This window comes from Populus nigra, chromosome 3 (genome assembly GCF_951802175.1).
Source record: "Populus nigra chromosome 3, ddPopNigr1.1, whole genome shotgun sequence".
Lineage (NCBI taxonomy): Eukaryota > Viridiplantae > Streptophyta > Magnoliopsida > Malpighiales > Salicaceae > Populus > Populus nigra.
In genome coordinates, this window is record NC_084854.1 from 5,996,565 (window position 1) to 6,015,012 (window position 18,448).

Below are 18,448 nucleotides of genomic sequence, written 5' to 3' on the forward strand. Positions count from 1 at the left end.
TCAAGTAAGACCTCTGAACCTTGCAAGTCAAATCATGTGAACAAGAGAATCTAATTGAAAACAAATAACAAGAATTATAAAGCCTAATTCTAAAAAAATATAAAAAGGTGGAGCTGGAAAAATATTCAATTTTAAAAAATAACAAAAAAAAAAGAATGGAGCTAAATTGGACAAACCCACTAGGCACTGAACCTAATTTATAAGAGCGAGATAATCTCATAAATAAAAATATAAAAAAATCACGAAATTCAATCTTCAAAAAATTCAATATTGAATGATAAAATTAAAAAAAAATCAATGTAAAAAAGATAATAATAAAAAAACTAATATCAATCTGAGTTAACATTTCATACCCGTGACTCGGATCATGAGATCGGGATCACCACACTAAAAAAATATGAAACTCAATTTTCAATCAATATAATATTAAATGATGAAATTGAAAAAAAAATCAATTTTAAAAATAATTGAAAGCAAAAAAAAAAGTAGAAATTAAAATAATAAAAATCAAGCTTGACATAAAAATAAAATGAAACAAAATGTTGAGAGATAAAATTAAAAATAAAAATAAATTAAAAAACAAATAGCAGTAAATAGAATGAGGACCAAATTTAATATAAAAATTAAATAAAACCAAATGTTAAGGGATAAAATTAAAAAAAATCAATAAAAAATAATTCAAAACAAAATAAAAAGTAATAAAAAAAATTAAAATCAAATTTGATACGATGAATAAATACAAGATAAACTCATTGAAGTCAAACCATTGCAGTATTACCGACACGCGTTGCACCACTGAAAAGAACGTGATGAGACGTTTTTAATGCTTTTAATTTTATTTTAATATATTTTTAAATAAAAAATATTTTAAATTATTACCGATGACAGACAAACAGGACCGAAATCATAAGAAAAAACACAAGATGCAAGGCAAAACGGAGGGCCCATTAACCTGGTATCTGACGTGGAGCTTGTTAAGGTCACGTGGTGCTGAGCTGGACTGCAGATGGTAACACAGAATATACATGCATCGTGATGCATCGCTTCTTATTCATCTGTTTTGAGACGTTTTCTTCCGGTGTGATTTTGATTGAACAAAAATAAAAATCATACGAGACTTATTTATCCAACGAAAACAAATTGCTAATAACTTGTGTGAACAGTGAACTGTTCTTCATTTATACTGGTGGGATAACATATACATCCGTCATAACGGAAAATGATAATTTCACCGGTGACACTCACTCATTCGCTGTCCGATGATTGAAAAGTTTTTCCTTGAAGGATCATTGAGAATTTGGACCCTAATTTTCTGAAACAGCTACTGTTGGAGGGAGGGGTTCAAGGAAAGAACGAACAATTCCATGGAAACATGACTGGTTTGTCCAAGTTCATCCAACCATCACGTGAGATTTTTTCAAGTATGAAATTATGGTGAAGCTGTAGGGAGAAACTTACGGCCACAAAAGCAGAATGATTCCATCCCAATGAAATATGATATTGATGTTTACAACTTAGTCCACAAAATTAAATATGTAACTAGCCCTCGGCTGGAAACCAATGCTGCCCCAATATTATCCTGGTTCCCGGGCAACATTCTTATAGCATGCCGCCACTATAATGGCGGCTGGCCAGATCTGTTGCCTTCCAACGCTAGACAAACTACAGCACCAGTTATAGCAACAACAACATGTACATGTATGATGGAATAATAAATGTTAAATCAATTGTGTTGTGCGTGCCCTAACATCATCAGATACACCACTACTAACTTCCATCATGAACGTCCACCATTGCAAACAAAATTCCCTTCCCTTGTTATCCTTTGATTTGCTTGCAAATAGACCACGAGGTCAATTTCTACCATGTAACATTAACCATGGATTATCATCTGCCAACTTCTAACACTTTCCTGGTTTGTCTTTCTTAAGCCAACTCATAATTGACGAGCATAGAAGGATGCAGATTGGTACAGGAAAAGAATCTCCTCAATGCATTGGATAAGTCAATATTTACCTCCGAATAGGGTTTACACACCAGGAGGCACTTCAGTAATCCCATGCAATGGAGTTTGTGTCCTGGGAGTTTGGACATCGGTCACCCCAAAATCAGCCCATTCAATATTTGCTGTTGCCTGGGTCAAGGATTGATTATTGAACTCTTACATGGTCCGGGGAGGGGGGTATAAATAAAAAATAATTTCAAGGATACAGTCTGTCTTCCACATATCTGTAATACTTATGCCTGCGTCTGAAAGAAGCCAGTAATCTGAATCATCCTGCAACAGCAACAAGAATCAGACAGTCAGACACAGCTTACACATTTGAATACGACTATCAGTTTTAAGTCATCCAAGCAGTTGCAAAATCTTTGGTATTAAATGACAACTTTGCACGTCTCATTTGTTTTATACATGCCATATACGAAACAATTTGGGGTTGGAAACCATCAACATACAGGTTTCACAGATGGCATTTACATGAATTAAGATGATAGAGTAAAGTCTCATAATTTGACACCTTGCTGCTTGAAAGAATTTTGGAAAAAAACAGCATTTTAATCTATTTGTACTATATAACAAAGTCATGATTGTCTTCCTAATAAATTATATTAATGTGGATTATCTCGGCTTTGTATTTATGAAACTGATACTGTATCAGGCAATCAGCAAATGGGCTTGAAACCAAAGCTTGAAATCATTGGTCAGACAAAGACGCAAGCATTTCACATACCCATCATTATCTGAACTAGTTACCTTTGCTGAAGTCAAAACTATTATCCATAGAATATTTGTAAGACTCTTTCACAAGTAGTTAATTGCTAATAAGAACAAAAACAATGTACAGCTACACTTACATGTATATCAGAAGGAATAATCTTCATCATTCCCCCTAACTCCTGAGTAGTATTAGGATCAGAGAACATAGTTTGTGCCTGTTGTGCCAGAGATCCACTTCTTCCCTGGGTTCTCACATCAGTGGTCATCTCTGTCATTGGGTTTCCATGGGATGCTGAAATAGAAGCAAGTGGAATGCTCACAGATGCCTCAACGTTATTCATCTCCTCAAAATTCTCCTCGAATTGACTGGAAAAATAAACAGAAAGTTTAAATAAGAGAAGAGAAGCAAGAAAAAAAATCAATAACCTGATTCACAAAAGACACCAGTGCACCATCTAGAAAGGGGACACACACCTCACAAGGTAGACATCAATAGGACCCATAGAGCTTCTAAGGATTATCCTGTATCTCCTTTGTGGATAGTCAACAGCCTGTCATATACGGAAGCAATACCACTTTGGCATCAAGCACATGACATAAAGCACAAATAAGATAAATCTTCTTTTGTCAACTTACCTCATCAGGATCAGGGACTTCTAGAGTAGTTCCATGGGGAGCTTTAATTGCTATGAGGGTTTCATTCTGGAACAAGCAACGATAGAAAGTCAACAAAACCATCAGACAGATCAGTGTCCAAACTGGAAAACTATTATGGCTCATATAAAGTTTGAACAGAATAAACTGACCAGGAAACAAGGCAGACTCTTGATATCTTCTTCAGTCACAAAAAGCCTCCTGTAATTGTGAGAAGATGGATAAGGGTTATTATGGTTAGCAAATAAAACACCTGGTAAAATTAATTTTAAGTACATAGGGTTTGCAAAGAGGATTTTACTTCTGATTGTTCTCATCCTCACTCAGATCTCTCAATCGTTCCTGCATTTCTCTGCAGCAATTTGACAGCATCAGCATTATCCAAGCGATTCAAGATTGCAAGATTAACAGCTGTAACAAGGGAATCAACCATGTAACCTTATTTGATCATCTAGTGTGTGCTCTTCCATAGTAAGCTTTGCAATTTCTGCCTGCAGGAAAAGAAGCACAAGATAAGCCTCCTACATAGGAAAGCCAATATGTAATTTGTTTTCATCCTTCCCCTTTTCAGTTCCATGTCATCATTTGAATAGCTTCATAAAAAATGGACTATGGGGTAACGTGAACAAATTATCAGTGAGCAGTCACAAATCAAGATAAAAAGATATAGAACAATCAGACCTATGACAAATTGCAGAATATAAATTTAGTCAGGCTTGTGGAACAAACATACAATATCCACTCCATTTACCTGTAACAAAGTTGCATCACCTTCTACCTGCCCTGGCCTTGAAGCATCAATACCCCTGGCCAACCATTCAATCAAATTAATCCTCACATGAGTTCCCACGTGCTTCAATCAAACATAGAAACAGAATAGTATGAATTTTCCAGAAAGTTTGTTATCATCAACTTACTTCCAACGTATTCTGTTCTTGAGTGTTTTTTCTATGAGACCAATTCCTTCCAAGACATTTGTTATGTCGTATATCCGTCTCTTTTGTACCTGTTCCAGTGAAAAAACTTTTAACAAGTATGATCCATTATCCTCAATGTAAATATACAATCAGAAACATGATCACCTCCAAGGTTTCGGCTGCGTTGTTTAGGTCAAGAATTCCATCATCAGCATGTTTAAATAGATCGACAAACCTTTTTGTCAAAAGACCTGAAAACATCAGTAAAATAAATATGAAAGCTTTCACAGCTATACAAGACGATCAAAATAGATATGAAATCATCTTGAGTGCCAATATTTGAAAAAATACCAAGGGAACTATCATAACGACAGCTGCCAGCTGGAGTAAGAGGAGAAGCACAATCTGCAAGTTCACATATAATATTCATTAGGTTCCTCTTATGTTGGTGATGCTTGGACAATAAAGATTTGTGCAAACCCTACTCAAAGGATGAAAAGACATAATCCATAAACGAACAAGCTTACCTACAAAGGCTAAGCAATCTTAAAGCATGAAAAAGGGATGCAAAAGAACTTGCAAAGTTGATAAATACATTTCCTCACCAGCCTTTGACACCGGGGTTTGAGGTCCTGCTCCACTGCCCTTTGAGGCCTTGGATTTGTTGTATGTCCTTCCTCCTTTTGCTGATACAGGTGTCCTTAAGGAAATATTAGATATGCTAGTGGATCCAGGACTGCTAGCACGATTGCTGGAGCCAACTCCATTATCATCCAATGCACTCTTCCGTTTTAATTGCTGAGAGATGCCAAAAATTACAACTTTGTGTTAAATGACTGGTAGAAGTAAAGCAAACTGTAACACCTCTTAAGAACATAAGGTTATAAGCTGTTACTTTTACAATACATTCCATTCCAAAAATTGTCATAATAAAACACTACGCAATTCAGTTTCAATTGGCAGAAATAATAAATCGAGACCACAGCCAAATACACTTTAGGACCCGTCACAAACATGTTAGCTGCTAAGATCACAGAAAAAGTGATTTCGTGCATGGTCATCAAGATTCATCGGAAGTTCTTATACCATTCCTTCAAACTCCATCACCACTACAGCTACAATAAAAAAATTATATGAAACTATGGGCACAAGTAACCCCTTCTTGTATAGCCAAGAAGGCAACACGCCTACTACCAATATAATTGTCCTTAAGAATTATACAAAGCAACTAATGCAGTAACTGGAAATGGTGACCAGGTACGGAAAAAAAAAGGCTATGCAGCATTTCAGTGAAGGATTTCAACAAAAGGGACGTGTATGGCTGATTAACAGAGTAAGGATTTGAATGAATGTTTACATAAGTAGATTATTGCTAAACCAATACCCATACCTAAAAACAAAAGCAGAGAATAGGGATAGAAAACAAGTTAGCATCCTGTTATAGTATGTTTAGACTAGATAAGGGGAGGAAAAGAAGGGTAAGTAAAAGTGGTGTAGCAACCCTCCCCTTGTTTGCATGTATCAGAGGGGAAAGGAGAGTGGCATACCTTCTCCTTGTTGGGTTAAAGGAGCAAGGGGGTTTAAATTAAAAAAAAAAAGAGTAAAATAATTCTTTATTGTTACAGTGTGAAGGGATCATAACATACGCTGTGGGTTTTCTTAGAAGAGGAGTTACGTTGTAGTAATCCTTTCAATCCCCTCCCTACCCTAAAATAAAAACTTATAAATCCTGGACCATTTGAAGGATTCGATACCCTCTCTTATCTTCCTTTCCATTTGAAGTCTTCCTGCCCAAACATAGTTTGGGTAATGAGACACAATTCTTATTCCCTAAACATGAAAAACTCACTTGAACATCAGCGTGAGAATTTTTACGAACAATGGGCTTCCATCAAACACTAATATATTTATACCAAATATAACAAATTACAAAATTCAACACCAAATCCAAAATTATCAGCAATAAAATAAGTCAAATGGGAATTCAAATTTCAAATAAACATCCATTCAGATTCTGCAAAAAAAATAACTATTATAGTATAACTGTCAATCTCACAGCAGCCAACAAAAACCCTCAATTTCTTTTCAAATTCCAAATTTTCCCTTCCTTTCCCACAAGTTCTCAGCAACCAAACACACCACAACCAAAACAAAAAAAAAAACGCATTTAAAACACAATTTAACTTTCATTGACATCAAATACTCACACATACAATCCCTAAAAAACACATTAAACACCGGCATGAAAACACAAAAATTAATTAAAAAAATTCAAATGTTCATGAATATCTCCATACGAATATAACAGCAGAGAGAAATTGAAACGCACAGGAGATCTCACAACAATAGCCTCGGCATCCCGGTCGGCGGTGACTCTACTAGTACTCGGTGAAGAAAATCGGTGATAATCATCAGGAGGAACAAACGATGGCTTCATCGTAGCAAATGCAAGCTGCCGCGTTAAAGGAGGCTGGATCGGTCCTGATGGAGGCGGCGCCGCAGCCGGTCTGGTTGAGGCTTTAGCGCCGCCGGACATAATAAATGAAACCTAAAATTAAAAATCGGAGTAAAAGAGAGAAGAAATTAGTTGATTGGTAAAAAAGATAATTAGTTAATTCGAAGGCTAGAGAGAGAAAATGTGTTTAGAGAGAGAATGCAGGAGTGGGGAAAGTGGGGGTTAAGAGAGACAGCAGAAACCGAGGGAAGGAGGGAATTTTTTGTTTCGGATTTAGGTGGAGGGAAGATAATTATCTTTCTTTTATATTTTGGACCGTATATTTGTATTTTATTATATTTTGACCCCATAACTCTTGGGGATTTTTTGGTGTTTTGAGCGTTGCGGGATGTGATATTGTGATTTGAAATTATTTATTTCTTATTTTTGGCAACATGTTGAGGAATTCACAATTTGTACCCGAAGAGTGACAGAATCTTTCATTATGGATCTTGCTAGGCTAGCTTATGAGATGTCTTTCTAACAATCCTGGACATTTGTGGAGCAATTCGTGAGCCTTTTTATTTAAGAAAAAACATATATCCTGAGGATCGCACATAGACGGCGTCATGATAATCATTTTTTATACGGCGTCATGGTAATAATCTTTTTATACTAAAATTTTTATGGTGATACGGGAGGAAAATAAAAAATTCTTAATTTTTATTGGTCAAAAAATAAATTACTACCTAATATTTTAGTATTATAAACTAAGTTAATGTTGTTTTTTTTAATCATTGATCTGTTTAATTATTAAAGTTGATTTACAACAATGGAGTGGATTGTAGCTTTAGAGGTCAAACCTAGCTATTTTAGAGTTAAAATATAAAAAAAAAAATTATCTTTTTATTTAAAATCGAGAATATAATTTAAGTATAAGTTCATAATCTTGTATATTAAAAGAAATAAATAAATTTTTAGTGTTTTTGAAATGTAGACTAAGTTCTAATGAATAATTATAAACTAATTAGGATACTCATTCACTGATTTTTATATTTTTCAAAGTATAATAAAAAGTAATTTTTATTTTTCATAAAAATACATATGAAGATTTTTAGAATTTGGTCTTATACACACAAACAAAAATATATTTTTTAAATTGAAAAAAAAATAATTTTTTATTTTAAAAAAAAATCAGAGAAAAACAAATATTTTTAATATTAAATTTTTATTTTACAATATGAGTCTACAACTCAATATTTCATTAAATTATTGAAAAAACATATAAGAATCCATAAATAATTTTAAAATAATCCTTAAATTTTTTTCAAAATTCATAGAGTTTTTTTGTGGTGTTGTTCGACAAAAACACAAAAATATCAATAACCCCCTTGACTAAAAATTAGATGCTTAAAATTTGTATACGACTGTTCGGCAAGATTATTTGACAATTAGCAAATTTGGTAACAATTTTACATTTTTCTTTCTTGACAAGCATCATCAGTTAACGTTATTTTCACCATCTTCATGTGCATTCACCCTCGTTAATTACGTCGGCGGTTTCCCAAGTACTGTTTCAGAAACAAAAGCATTTGCCTTCAAGAATGCAGTGACATTGTTCTGCTTCGTCGTCTATTGAATGGGAGTTCTAAAGCGGCAATTGCTTGGAGTTATGCCAAATCGAAAGTCCCATCAACCTACGAAACCTCTTCTTAAACAAGCAACTACCCGTAATAAAACACAGGCAATTCAGTTTCAATCAGCTAGAACCGATTTCTTTTTGCTTTTGGTTTGATGGGGGGGCACAGTTGAACGAGGATTACGGGGAGGAAAGAGAGAATTCACTGACGATTAGCAGGCTCATCGTTGGTTAGCTCAGCCGTGCATTGATTTGAGTTAAGCCATGAAGGGGTTGTGATGCCATGGGGAAAAAGGACCGGCGACACTGATCCAAGTGTCTTCAGGGTTTGTTCTGGAACAGGCTGATTCTATCTCACAAAAAACCCATACCTGGGAGGAATAATCAGTGGAACATATCAACGGAACAAATGGCAAATCAAGTTATCCTGCGCAGCCAGTTGCCTAGGACTCGTGCAAAAGACGGGTAGAATTCGATTTCGAAATGCCAAGATGTATGGCGACTAAATTGGAAACTGAATACAGCTCGATCCACCCTGGCCCTGCGAAGAACATGTCATTTAACAAATTGAATTCCTATCTCGACACCATACAAGTAAAGAAGTCTAAACTTTGAAGGGAAAACCATTAGCGAAAGTCCAACAAAACTCTCATATGTTAACAAATAACCACGCAAGTTTTCTCCTTGAAAAAAACCACATGCGGCAAAAGCAGAGTCGCTTACCATGGCTGAAAACTAAAAACACAACTAATGAAAAGTCACAACTGTGAAAACTAGGCCCTCTCATTGTTTACCACCAACTCCTATACCAGTGTCCTCTCCTTTCTCTCCACAAACATGACACATACCTTGCTTCTTTCTTTTTATATATATAGAAAGAGCAAAGAACTCAAATTTCATAGGGATTCCATCTTAAGTTTCAAGGCATACAATACCAAAAAAAAAAACCCTGATAACATTGCTTACTGGCAACTCAAATTTGACAACATACAGCTAGATGGAAAAAGCCAAAGTCGCCACAAGCATGTAGATTCACAAGCAAATTAAGGTTCGTCCAGTATAATACACTAGATTATATGTGCAATGTAAGAAAGTAGACACCATTTCAATTGCATTACATTTATCAAACTTATTCTAATAAAAGGCTCCTAATAGAAAAAAACTAAATGGCATAGATAACATAAAGATGCAAATTCACAGCCAGAAAAGTTCTGATATTTTCATCGAAAACGGCGGCCAAACACCTTCTTACGTAAAATCTATGGGATTGACGATTTTTGTCACAGCTGACAGTAACATACCGGCAGTGACACCATCTAGCCACACAGCAATCCAAGGATACATCCACCATACAAATATAAATTTACTCTGTGCTAGTAGAAGAATCAATGTCACAATTTACAGAATACAAAGGAGAACTTCTCAAAGGAACTGAAGAATTACAACAAGCATCAATCCTACTTACAAATTGCGCCTCGCTTGTCTTTAACAATGTATGTAGAGGAAAATACAAACCTTTCTCAACACAGCATTGATGTCGAGGCTTAATTCTATTCTCTAAACTAAAAGAAAAATACTGTGGAAATTCTTTTAATTCCTTCAGATCCCTTCCCATCTCCACAACAAAATAATTCAACTTGGGCTCAATATTATTCTTAATGCTGAAATTAAACAGCTGTGGAAATCTCCTAAAGATGGAAACAGCATCTTCATGAGAGAACCCAATTTTCTCAAAGTATTGGATTCTCGGTAAAAGTTTCGTTTCAACACTACAAGACAGTAGATACGTGTGTCTTTTTACCTCTTCAAGGCCAATGTTTTTTAGGAAATAGAGAGCGGGGCGCAAGCAATGCTTGACGCTGGATACGAGCAATCTGGGCCGTCGGTTTATGACATGTTTTAAATCGGAGCCGCTGACGCGGGCTTCGCGGAGGAGGAAGGTGATGATTAGGGTGATAGTGGAAGGAGTGGAGTTGAGGATTTCCGGGCACATGGAGATGATTCGGCGGAACTCTCGTGGAGTGAAGTTCTTGGAGGTCAGTAAATCAATGATGGATTTGATGTTTGGTAAGGAGGCTGAGAGGATGATCGGACGGTGGTTATTTATGAGGGAGAATATGTCTAGGCCTATTGAGTCAAGGTAGAGCATTTTTTCTTGAAATTCAGAATTGGGTGGCGGTGGATGGGAATGGTGTGACGATATGGAGGGGATTTCCGGTGTTTTGAGGGGCTTAAGAGGAAGGGAAATGGTGTTTGTTTTGAAGGAAAGAGAGGGAAAATGGAGGTTTCTTGGGCAAGAAAGCGGGGAGAAATAATCATGGAAGGACGATGAGGGAAAATTGTGTGATTTGGGATAAGGAAATGGGGAGGATTTGTTGCTGGTGTTGTTGGAGAGGAAATGGAGGAGTGTGTCTTGCATCGTGTCAGGTTACATTACATGGCTGATTGTGAGGGATGGTAATGCTAGTGTTTGTCTTTGGTTTAAGGGAGTGGAGGAAATGGTGGTGGATAAGGCTCAAGAAATTTTGATAATATGACTTGGAGATGAAGAACAGGAGCTGCTACTATCCGGATGAAATCAGAAGAATTGGGACTACAGGCTTGTCCCACGAAGAACAGAGACAGGCCTAACACCATGGACTGGATCATTTGATTTGTGCCAGTTGTATGTTGCTGGTTTCTGGCCCATAAACTAGCTGGACCTGGGCCATGTTTTTTCTTTTGCCTTGCGGTATGACACCCATTTTGGAGTGTTTAATGATGATTAACCATGTATCATCACGACGGATAAAGATTTCTGGATTCAATTTCATTGTGTTTTTATAGTGATTTTATAATGTTTTGGTATTTAAAATAGATTAATCTAAACTTTTATGATGTGTTTAAAGGTGTTTTTTTTTATAATAAAATTAGGTTGGGAATTAAGCTTTGATGGTAAAAGAAATTCGGCCTTGATTTTTTAGTGTCCATTGCAATTCTTTCTTTTAATATTGAGTGGACAAGAGCCACATGAACTGGCTTGGACACTGGGTCCAAATCTTATTTATTTAAAATTTAAAATAAGTTTTTATTAAATTAATAGTTAAAATACTATTTAAAAAGTCATCCAATTATAACATTCTTTTTAAATGATATTATAACTTTTATGATTATATATGCAATAACGTTTTAAATTATTATATATGATTCTAATATTTAATAAATTGTAAAATAATTGCATTGATGAGAATACAATATTTTTTTTGTTATTTTTATGGTTTTAATGAATTAATTATTCTTTTTTTTGTGTACCACCAGATAACTAATTATAAAGATATCGTTAACTTACACTTTTAGATTATGATAAGTTTTTGTTTAAAAGAACATGCTATCAATAGTTTTTTATTTTTTTCCATAAAAGATAAATTAATAAGGAGATGGAAGTTTTACCTCCATAAATAACTTTTTTCACACTTTAAATTATTGATATTTATATGAATATCTATTTTAATTATCTTTGATTTTTATTAAAAAAATGTTGTTAATTAAAAAAATTCAAAACAAAAAAATAAGTAACATGGAATTTCAACTTAAGAAATACATTTTCTTCTATAAAATTTATATTTTTCAAAAACTTGTGAATATTTATTTTTATTATTATATAATTAAATAAAAAATAGTCTTAAAAATTTTCTTGAGGCATCATGTGAGCGTAAAATATAAGTAAAAATAAAGTGAGAATTTGATTTGCAAAAAATAGATGGACATAGTGCATACTATATAGAGTCCTGATAATTAACATTAACATATGTACAATAAATTGTGAAATAGAGGGAAAAAAAAGTAATAAAAATATTTTTAAATTTAATTTAATTTAATTATATGATAATTAAAATAAATATTAAAAAAAGTAAAGGATTAAAATTCCAGAGGAAAAAACATTTTTCTAGTCAAAATACTCATTTTTTTATCCGTGTATTTTTTTTCTTATTTTGACTAATCATGTGATTTTTTTTATTAACAATATGATTTTTGAACCCCAGAAGGCCAAAACTAAAAACTCAATTTATTTTCGCTAAAAAAATTCTCACCCCAATACCATCACCCCCTGCAGCACAACCAGGGGCGGAGCTAGGTGCATTTTGCAGGGAAGGTTAAAATTAATATAATAATATATATTATTAAAAAACTTATTTATTTAAATTAAAAATATTAAATAATAACAATTTTTAAAATATTTTATAGGAGCCCGGGTTCTTACTTGCCACCTCTTGGCTCCGCTCCTGAGCACAATTACCATGATCTTATCACCACGACATGTCATTATAATTTTATTATCATTAATTTTTTTATATCATTACTTTTCAAATATCATAGATTTTTTTATGTAAAATAATTCATGAGAAAAACATTTTTCATATGCAAAATACTCGATGCAAAACAAACTTCTCTTTTAGTATATTATGCCATTTTCAACTAATATATGGTATTTTTGCTATTAATGTTGATTGATTTTCTTTTTCAAATTTAACGGACAAGATTTTTTTAGTTGAAATCGACACTTAAAAGCATCAAATTAGACAAGGACGAGTAGTAAACCCAATAAAATCATAATATAATATTGAATATAAACCTTAGGGGGGAGGTGTTCTATAATAATCCCATGACCTCTATTGAAAGAATTTTTGGTTAAACCAAAATTAATTAATTAATCTACTGCTGAATTTACTTTTCAAAATATTTCCCATTCTCTCCCAAGTAAATTTTAAGGGATGTTTAGGACTATGGTTATTATTATTTTTAAAAATAATTTTTACTTGAAAATATATTAAAAAAAATTATTTTTGACATCAATGCATCAAAATAATCTTAAAATATCAAAAAATATTAATTTTAAATAAAAAATAATTAATTTTTTTTTTTAAAATATAAAAATAAACAAATTGTTAGAGATATTTAATACGATAGGGTTTAAGAATTGCATTGTCAATAGGAATTCAAAAGCTAATTCTAGAGTAAGATTCATCTCCAGTAATAGATTTTATTTCAAAAAAGATCCATAAAAACTGTCAGACGAGTATTTATTATTTATTAATATTTTATTATATTTAGATTAACATAGATATTTAGATTAGTTTGTACGTATCTCAACTAATTTCATGAGTTTTAAAATTAACAATTATAAGCTTTTAATGACTCTAAATTTATGAAACTTAAACTAGTAATTTTTATAAAATAAATTTAAAATCTAACTAATTAAATTATATCTCGAGACTAGTAATGTTCTTTTTTGTTTTGAGCAGGAGTTATTATGCTTAACATGCTTATGATTTTATAAGATATTTTAACAATCTTTTAATAGATTTTAGAAAGCTTACCCTGACTGGTGGTTGATAAGTGAGTTTATTTTTTTTTTTAACGTTATTGTTTAATTAGGGTTTTAGAAAAGCACGGGAACTATTCTTTGCGATGTTGAAAACTGGTTTAACAATATCTGAATTTGTTTTTTAAATAATAATAATAAAAAAAGAGGGAGAACAAAATGAAAAGGTAAAATATATGAAAGGTGAGATGACAAAATTAGTTAATGTTTAGTATTATGATAGCAGTTGTTTTTTAAAATATTTTTTATTTAAAAATATATTAAAATAATATATTATTTATTTTTATATTAGTACATCAAAATAATTTAAAATTATTAAAAATATTAATTAAAAAATTTAAAATTTTTTAAAAATATTTTTTAAATATAAAAACAAACGCAGACATCATACCAACAATTACAATAACTTGCATTATATATTCCACCTCTATTTAGGAGTGCGGCCTAAATGAAGGTCAGTCAAAATTTATTTATTTTTATTAAAATTTTTTTTTTATGTTTTTTAAATTATTATTAAAAAATTAAAAAATATTATTTTAAAATTAAAATATTTTAAAAAATATTTTTTACTACAGTTTCAAATGCTTTCCGCATTTCAGATGGCCCAAAATGTGTGAAACGGGTAACCCACTTGCCCTACCCTGTGCAGTCCACAATGTACATAATAATAATAATAATAATAATAATAATAAATAGCATCTATTATTCCATTGGGTTTACTCTCTCATCTCATCTCATCTCTCTACTATAACTTAGTTGTAGTTTTTATCAAATCACTCATCATTTTTCCACCTTATACTTGCTTGCTGGCTTGCTTCTACCCGCACTCACACACCAAGTACAACTACAAGAGAAGGAGCCCTCCGCTCCGCTCCCTCCACCCCAAAAATAAAATAAAAAAATGGCCTGCTCGGCAACTTCTACCTCTTTCATCTCCTCTATCGCCGCCGCCAAATCCATGGCCACTCCTCTCTCTAAAACCCTAAATCTCCCCAACTCCTTCTCTGGTACACGGAAATCTATCCAATCTCCCGTCCTCCGCTCCATTTCCCTGACCCGCGGCTCTCATTCTGCAAAGTCCTTCGTTGTCAAAGCCTCTGTAAGTTCAAACATAAATAAATAATTCAGACTGGATCAATGATTTTTATGCCTTCAATTTGCGTTTCTATAGTAATTCTTTGTAAATGCTTCTCTTGTGTTTGATAATTAGTCTCTAACTAGGTTTGCTTTCGTTTTCATCTGTGTAGAGTGAACTTCCATTGGTTGGAAACGTAGCACCGGATTTCGAGGCTGAGGCTGTTTTCGATCAAGAGTTTATGAAGGTAGTTTGTGCTTACAATGCTGTTGAATATAAGGAGTTATTGTCATTTCTTTTTTAACCGACTTTTTTAATTAAATTTCTTAATGTACATTGAAGTATTGTTTGGTGAAATTTGGACTTGGAAAAACAGTTAATTGCTGCTTTGATCGTTGTAAAATCTTAACTGGTTAATTGTTAACTTGATTAACGATGATAATGTGTCAATCAAGCTAGTGGAGATATGTTTTATTCAGGTTTCTTTCTGAAAATCGTATTCTTTTAATGAATGTGAATTGATTTTGTTACCACCTTGCAATTGTGGTCATGTTTTGTTGTTTATTTTAAACTCTAGTTTGATTTGGTAATTTTGGTTTCAGGTTAAACTATCTGAATATATCGGGAAGAAATATGTGGTTCTATTTTTCTATCCATTGGACTTCACATTTGTTTGTCCCACAGGTTTGTTTTGAGCTTAGCAAATGTAATTTGAAGTTTCAATGAGTTGTGGATGCTAATTGTTCTTCAATTTTTTTTTGTCCCACTTGTGTGCAGAAATCACTGCTTTTAGTGACCGTTATGAGGAATTCAAGCAGATAAACACAGAAGTATTCGGTGTTTCAGTCGACAGTGTGGTATGTTCTTTTGTTTTTTCAAAATCAAGAAATAAAATCCTAGGAGTTGTATGACTTCGGCCTGAAACTTTGGTGGTTTTTATGTCTTCACTTGAAGTTTTCAACTTTATTTGATGATCTGGCTCTCACACAACACACATTTAGATAATGTCTGTAGATAATCTCATTGAAAGCTTGCTTGGATTAAAGCTTGGTTGCAGTGATTTTGCATGTATTTATATGTATTGGTTTCCTTAACAGAAATAATGCGGGCCTTGCTTACTAGAACAACTGAGAAAATTGCATGGCCTTTGCGTGTATTTTGAAACTGTATGACTCAAATCACAGCATTCTGAGTTGCTCAGCTGAAGTGAATATTGTGATGGACAAAACTTGGACTTGGTTGAAGAAGAAAATAGGAAGTGATATTTAGTGTAAAGAATCTCAATTTTGGTTCCTGTCATAAATCTATTGAATTTGGCTATAGAAGTTATAGTCTTCATATAATGCAATTGCAACCCTTTTGGTAGCAAGTTGGGTCATTACTGCTCAGTGGCTACTATTCCATAAGCTTTTGTCTGTTCTAGTAATACATAAACATTTGCGTTAATAACTGGAATTGTTTATTGATATTGATCACAGCTGATTTTCTGGACAAAATTAGTTCTAAGTTTGTTTATTGATATTGATCACAGCAAATGGAAGTATCCACTATCCATTTGCTGTATCACAGCTGATTTTGGTCTTGGACTGAAAATCGGAAATTGTTTATTGATATTGATTATGTCATGATACTTTCTGTGCAGTTCTCGCACCTTGCCTGGGTCCAAACAGATAGAAAGTCTGGTGGGCTTGGAGATTTGAAGTATCCTTTGATTTCTGATGTCACCAAATCCATTTCAAAATCTTATGGAGTGTTAATCCCTGATCAGGTATGAGGAGCTCTTTTTTTTTATTGTCATTCTAAAAGAACACAGTAATCCCCTTAGATTCTTTTAATGTGTGTACATGCACACATCCATGCATTAGTTGTGTTCTATTTATTACTGGCATGAATCAGTATGAAGCTAAACTATTGTGACTTGGGTCTAATGCACATTTAGTTCTCTATTGAACAGGAATCAGACTGTCTTGTTCATTCTCTTAGTGGTCCTATGGATCCTGAAGTTAATGCAGTGTGTAACTACATGCATGTACAGGCACACATCCGTGCATTAGTTGTCTTCTGTTTATTACTGGCACGATTCAGTACGAAGCTAAACTACTGTGACATAGGTCTCATGCACATTTAGTTCTCTAATGAATATTGAATGGGAATCAGACTGTCTTGTTCATTCTCTTAGTGGTCCTATGGATCCTGAAGTCAATGCCCATTGTCTGATAATGTTGGGAAAAGGGTTCTCATATTAAACACTATGGCCACTCAGCCTCTGCACGCTGCTTGGAGGATGAGCCCTTGCCTCTGCATTCCTTTTATTTATTTAGTTATGGTTTTAATTTCAGGGAGTTGCTCTGAGAGGACTTTTTATCATTGATAAAGAAGGAGTCATCCAACACTCCACCATTAACAACCTTGCCATTGGGCGTAGTGTTGACGAGACAAAGAGAACACTCCAGGTGATTTCACAAATACAGGGCAACAATATTCTAAAATCGGAAGATTTTGTAAATTAAGACTTGGTTTTATTAAAGATCTAAAGTGCCTTTGGGCATGCATATGTTCTCCTTCCATTCTGATTGATTTCTGTTTAATCGTTTTTTGCTTTTGCATTTTCGTGCAGGCCTTGCAGTATGTGCAAGAAAATCCAGATGAAGTTTGCCCAGCTGGGTGGAAGCCTGGTGACAAGTCCATGAAACCTGACCCAAGACTGAGCAAGGATTACTTTGCCGCATTATAGAGGGGGTTGCATTTACATTGCGAATTTCGTATCACTGTGAAGTGTGAATTAGGGAGATGTAAACGATTTTTACATATCATGTAATGTCTTTTTAGACATGCGAGTTTTTAGTATCAATTTTCGGAATAAGCGCCTCTCTGTGTTCTTCTTTTTCCTTGTAATGGAATGATATTGCAAAAACAATGGCTTCATTTCAATCCCCAATTCTAGTGTGCTTGGGTAGTATAATCAGCTTCTATCTCAATTCAACACACAATCACAACAGAATGAATCACAAAAGCATGAAGAATGGGGATGCTTTTCAGTGGGTTGAGATTTGGTTGTGCATGAGCTGACCCGCCGAACTCCAAGAACTCCGTTGGTTTTCATTTTCAGTCGACTGAGATTTGGGTGGGCTTAGCCAGCTTGCCATTGCCGAAGTCCTTTGCAACAGCCTTGGCAAACTTTGGAGTAAAATAGCTGTAAGGAATCTGCATGGAAACACACCTCAAGGCAATGCCATTTTTGTAATCTGGGTGTTATGTGTTAGGTTTTCTCCATATTATCATCGCAATGTCACCATCAATTGTTGCTTGGTTGATTGTCTATTTTTCATTGTCTGTCCTCTGTAATTAACAATACCAAGTGCCTTCAATTAGGTGGCCATACAATGGTTGACTGCTGGTGGTGTTTCGAAATCTGCTGTGTTTGTTTTTTAAAATAATTTTTTTTAAATATATTAAAATAATTTTTTTTATTTTAATATTAATATATTAAAATATTTGGAAATATAAAAAGAAAAATTAATTTAAAATAAAAAATTAGTTTTTTTTAAAAATATTTTTAAAATATAAAAACAAACCGTGAATAACGAAGATTGTAATAGACACAAGCAATTAAATGCAATCACACATTAACAAAAGAAGATCATGTGC

General features: G+C 33.5%; 3 protein-coding genes across 4 annotated transcripts; 1 reads left to right on the forward strand and 2 right to left on the reverse strand.

The window, feature by feature from the left end:
- Window positions 1-1,454: 1,454 nt before the first annotated feature.
- LOC133688010 (transcription factor E2FA-like) lies at window positions 1,455-7,018 on the reverse strand. Its single transcript, XM_062107378.1, has 14 exons — window positions 6,620-7,018; window positions 4,896-5,088; window positions 4,642-4,695; window positions 4,456-4,541; window positions 4,291-4,379; window positions 4,125-4,179; window positions 3,812-3,864; window positions 3,675-3,725; window positions 3,526-3,574; window positions 3,356-3,421; window positions 3,194-3,270; window positions 2,857-3,085; window positions 2,212-2,278; window positions 1,455-2,127 (listed from the first exon to the last, which is right to left on the reverse strand). Exons 1-14 carry the CDS (start codon window positions 6,824-6,826, stop codon window positions 2,030-2,032), a joined length of 1,374 nt encoding a protein of 457 aa, XP_061963362.1. The 5' UTR covers window positions 6,827-7,018; the 3' UTR covers window positions 1,455-2,029.
- Window positions 7,019-8,296: 1,278 nt separating this feature from the next.
- Window positions 8,297-10,912, reverse strand: LOC133688997 (protein SEEDLING LETHAL 1, chloroplastic-like). Of its 2 annotated transcripts, none has more exons than XM_062108690.1 (3): window positions 9,829-10,912; window positions 9,665-9,731; window positions 8,297-8,904 (listed from the first exon to the last, which is right to left on the reverse strand). In XM_062108690.1, the coding sequence occupies exons 1-3, from the start codon at window positions 10,780-10,782 to the stop codon at window positions 8,807-8,809; spliced, it is 1,119 nt and encodes a 372-aa protein (XP_061964674.1). In that variant the 5' UTR covers window positions 10,783-10,912; the 3' UTR covers window positions 8,297-8,806. The 2 variants fall into 2 exon arrangements, with proteins under 2 accessions (XP_061964674.1, XP_061964675.1); XM_062108691.1 differs by having other exon boundaries at window positions 10,165-10,911.
- A 3,540-nt stretch (window positions 10,913-14,452) lies between these two features.
- LOC133687987 (2-Cys peroxiredoxin BAS1, chloroplastic-like) lies at window positions 14,453-17,738 on the forward strand. Its single transcript, XM_062107350.1, has 7 exons — window positions 14,453-14,824; window positions 14,973-15,047; window positions 15,403-15,484; window positions 15,578-15,657; window positions 16,443-16,568; window positions 17,140-17,253; window positions 17,418-17,738. The coding sequence occupies exons 1-7, from the start codon at window positions 14,627-14,629 to the stop codon at window positions 17,532-17,534; spliced, it is 792 nt and encodes a 263-aa protein (XP_061963334.1). The 5' UTR covers window positions 14,453-14,626; the 3' UTR covers window positions 17,535-17,738.
- The last annotated feature ends 710 nt before the right edge of the window (window positions 17,739-18,448 follow it).

Excerpts from the sequence above, each read along its gene's own strand:
- LOC133688010 (XM_062107378.1), bottom strand. The coding sequence starts at position 6,826 with ATGTCCGGCGGCGCTAAAGCCTCAACCAGACCGGCTGCGGCGCCGCCT. Across the intron at positions 4,180-4,290 it reads AAGAACAGAATACGTTGGAA|GGGTATTGATGCTTCAAGGC; the intron begins GTAAGTTGATGA and ends ATGGTTGGCCAG. Across the intron at positions 2,128-2,211 it reads AGATATGTGGAAGACAGACT|CAAATATTGAATGGGCTGAT; the intron begins GTATCCTTGAAA and ends CCCAGGCAACAG.
- LOC133687987 (XM_062107350.1), top strand. The coding sequence starts at position 14,627 with ATGGCCTGCTCGGCAACTTCTACCTCTTTCATCTCCTCTATCGCCGCC. Across the intron at positions 14,825-14,972 it reads CCTTCGTTGTCAAAGCCTCT|AGTGAACTTCCATTGGTTGG; the intron begins GTAAGTTCAAAC and ends TCATCTGTGTAG. Across the intron at positions 16,569-17,139 it reads GAGTGTTAATCCCTGATCAG|GGAGTTGCTCTGAGAGGACT; the intron begins GTATGAGGAGCT and ends TTTTAATTTCAG.
- LOC133688997 (XM_062108690.1), bottom strand. The coding sequence starts at position 10,782 with ATGCAAGACACACTCCTCCATTTCCTCTCCAACAACACCAGCAACAAA. Across the intron at positions 9,732-9,828 it reads AGACAAGCGAGGCGCAATTT|AGTAAATTTATATTTGTATG; the intron begins GTAAGTAGGATT and ends CTACTAGCACAG. Across the intron at positions 8,905-9,664 it reads GCTAGATGGTGTCACTGCCG|GGCCAGGGTGGATCGAGCTG; the intron begins GTATGTTACTGT and ends TGTTCTTCGCAG.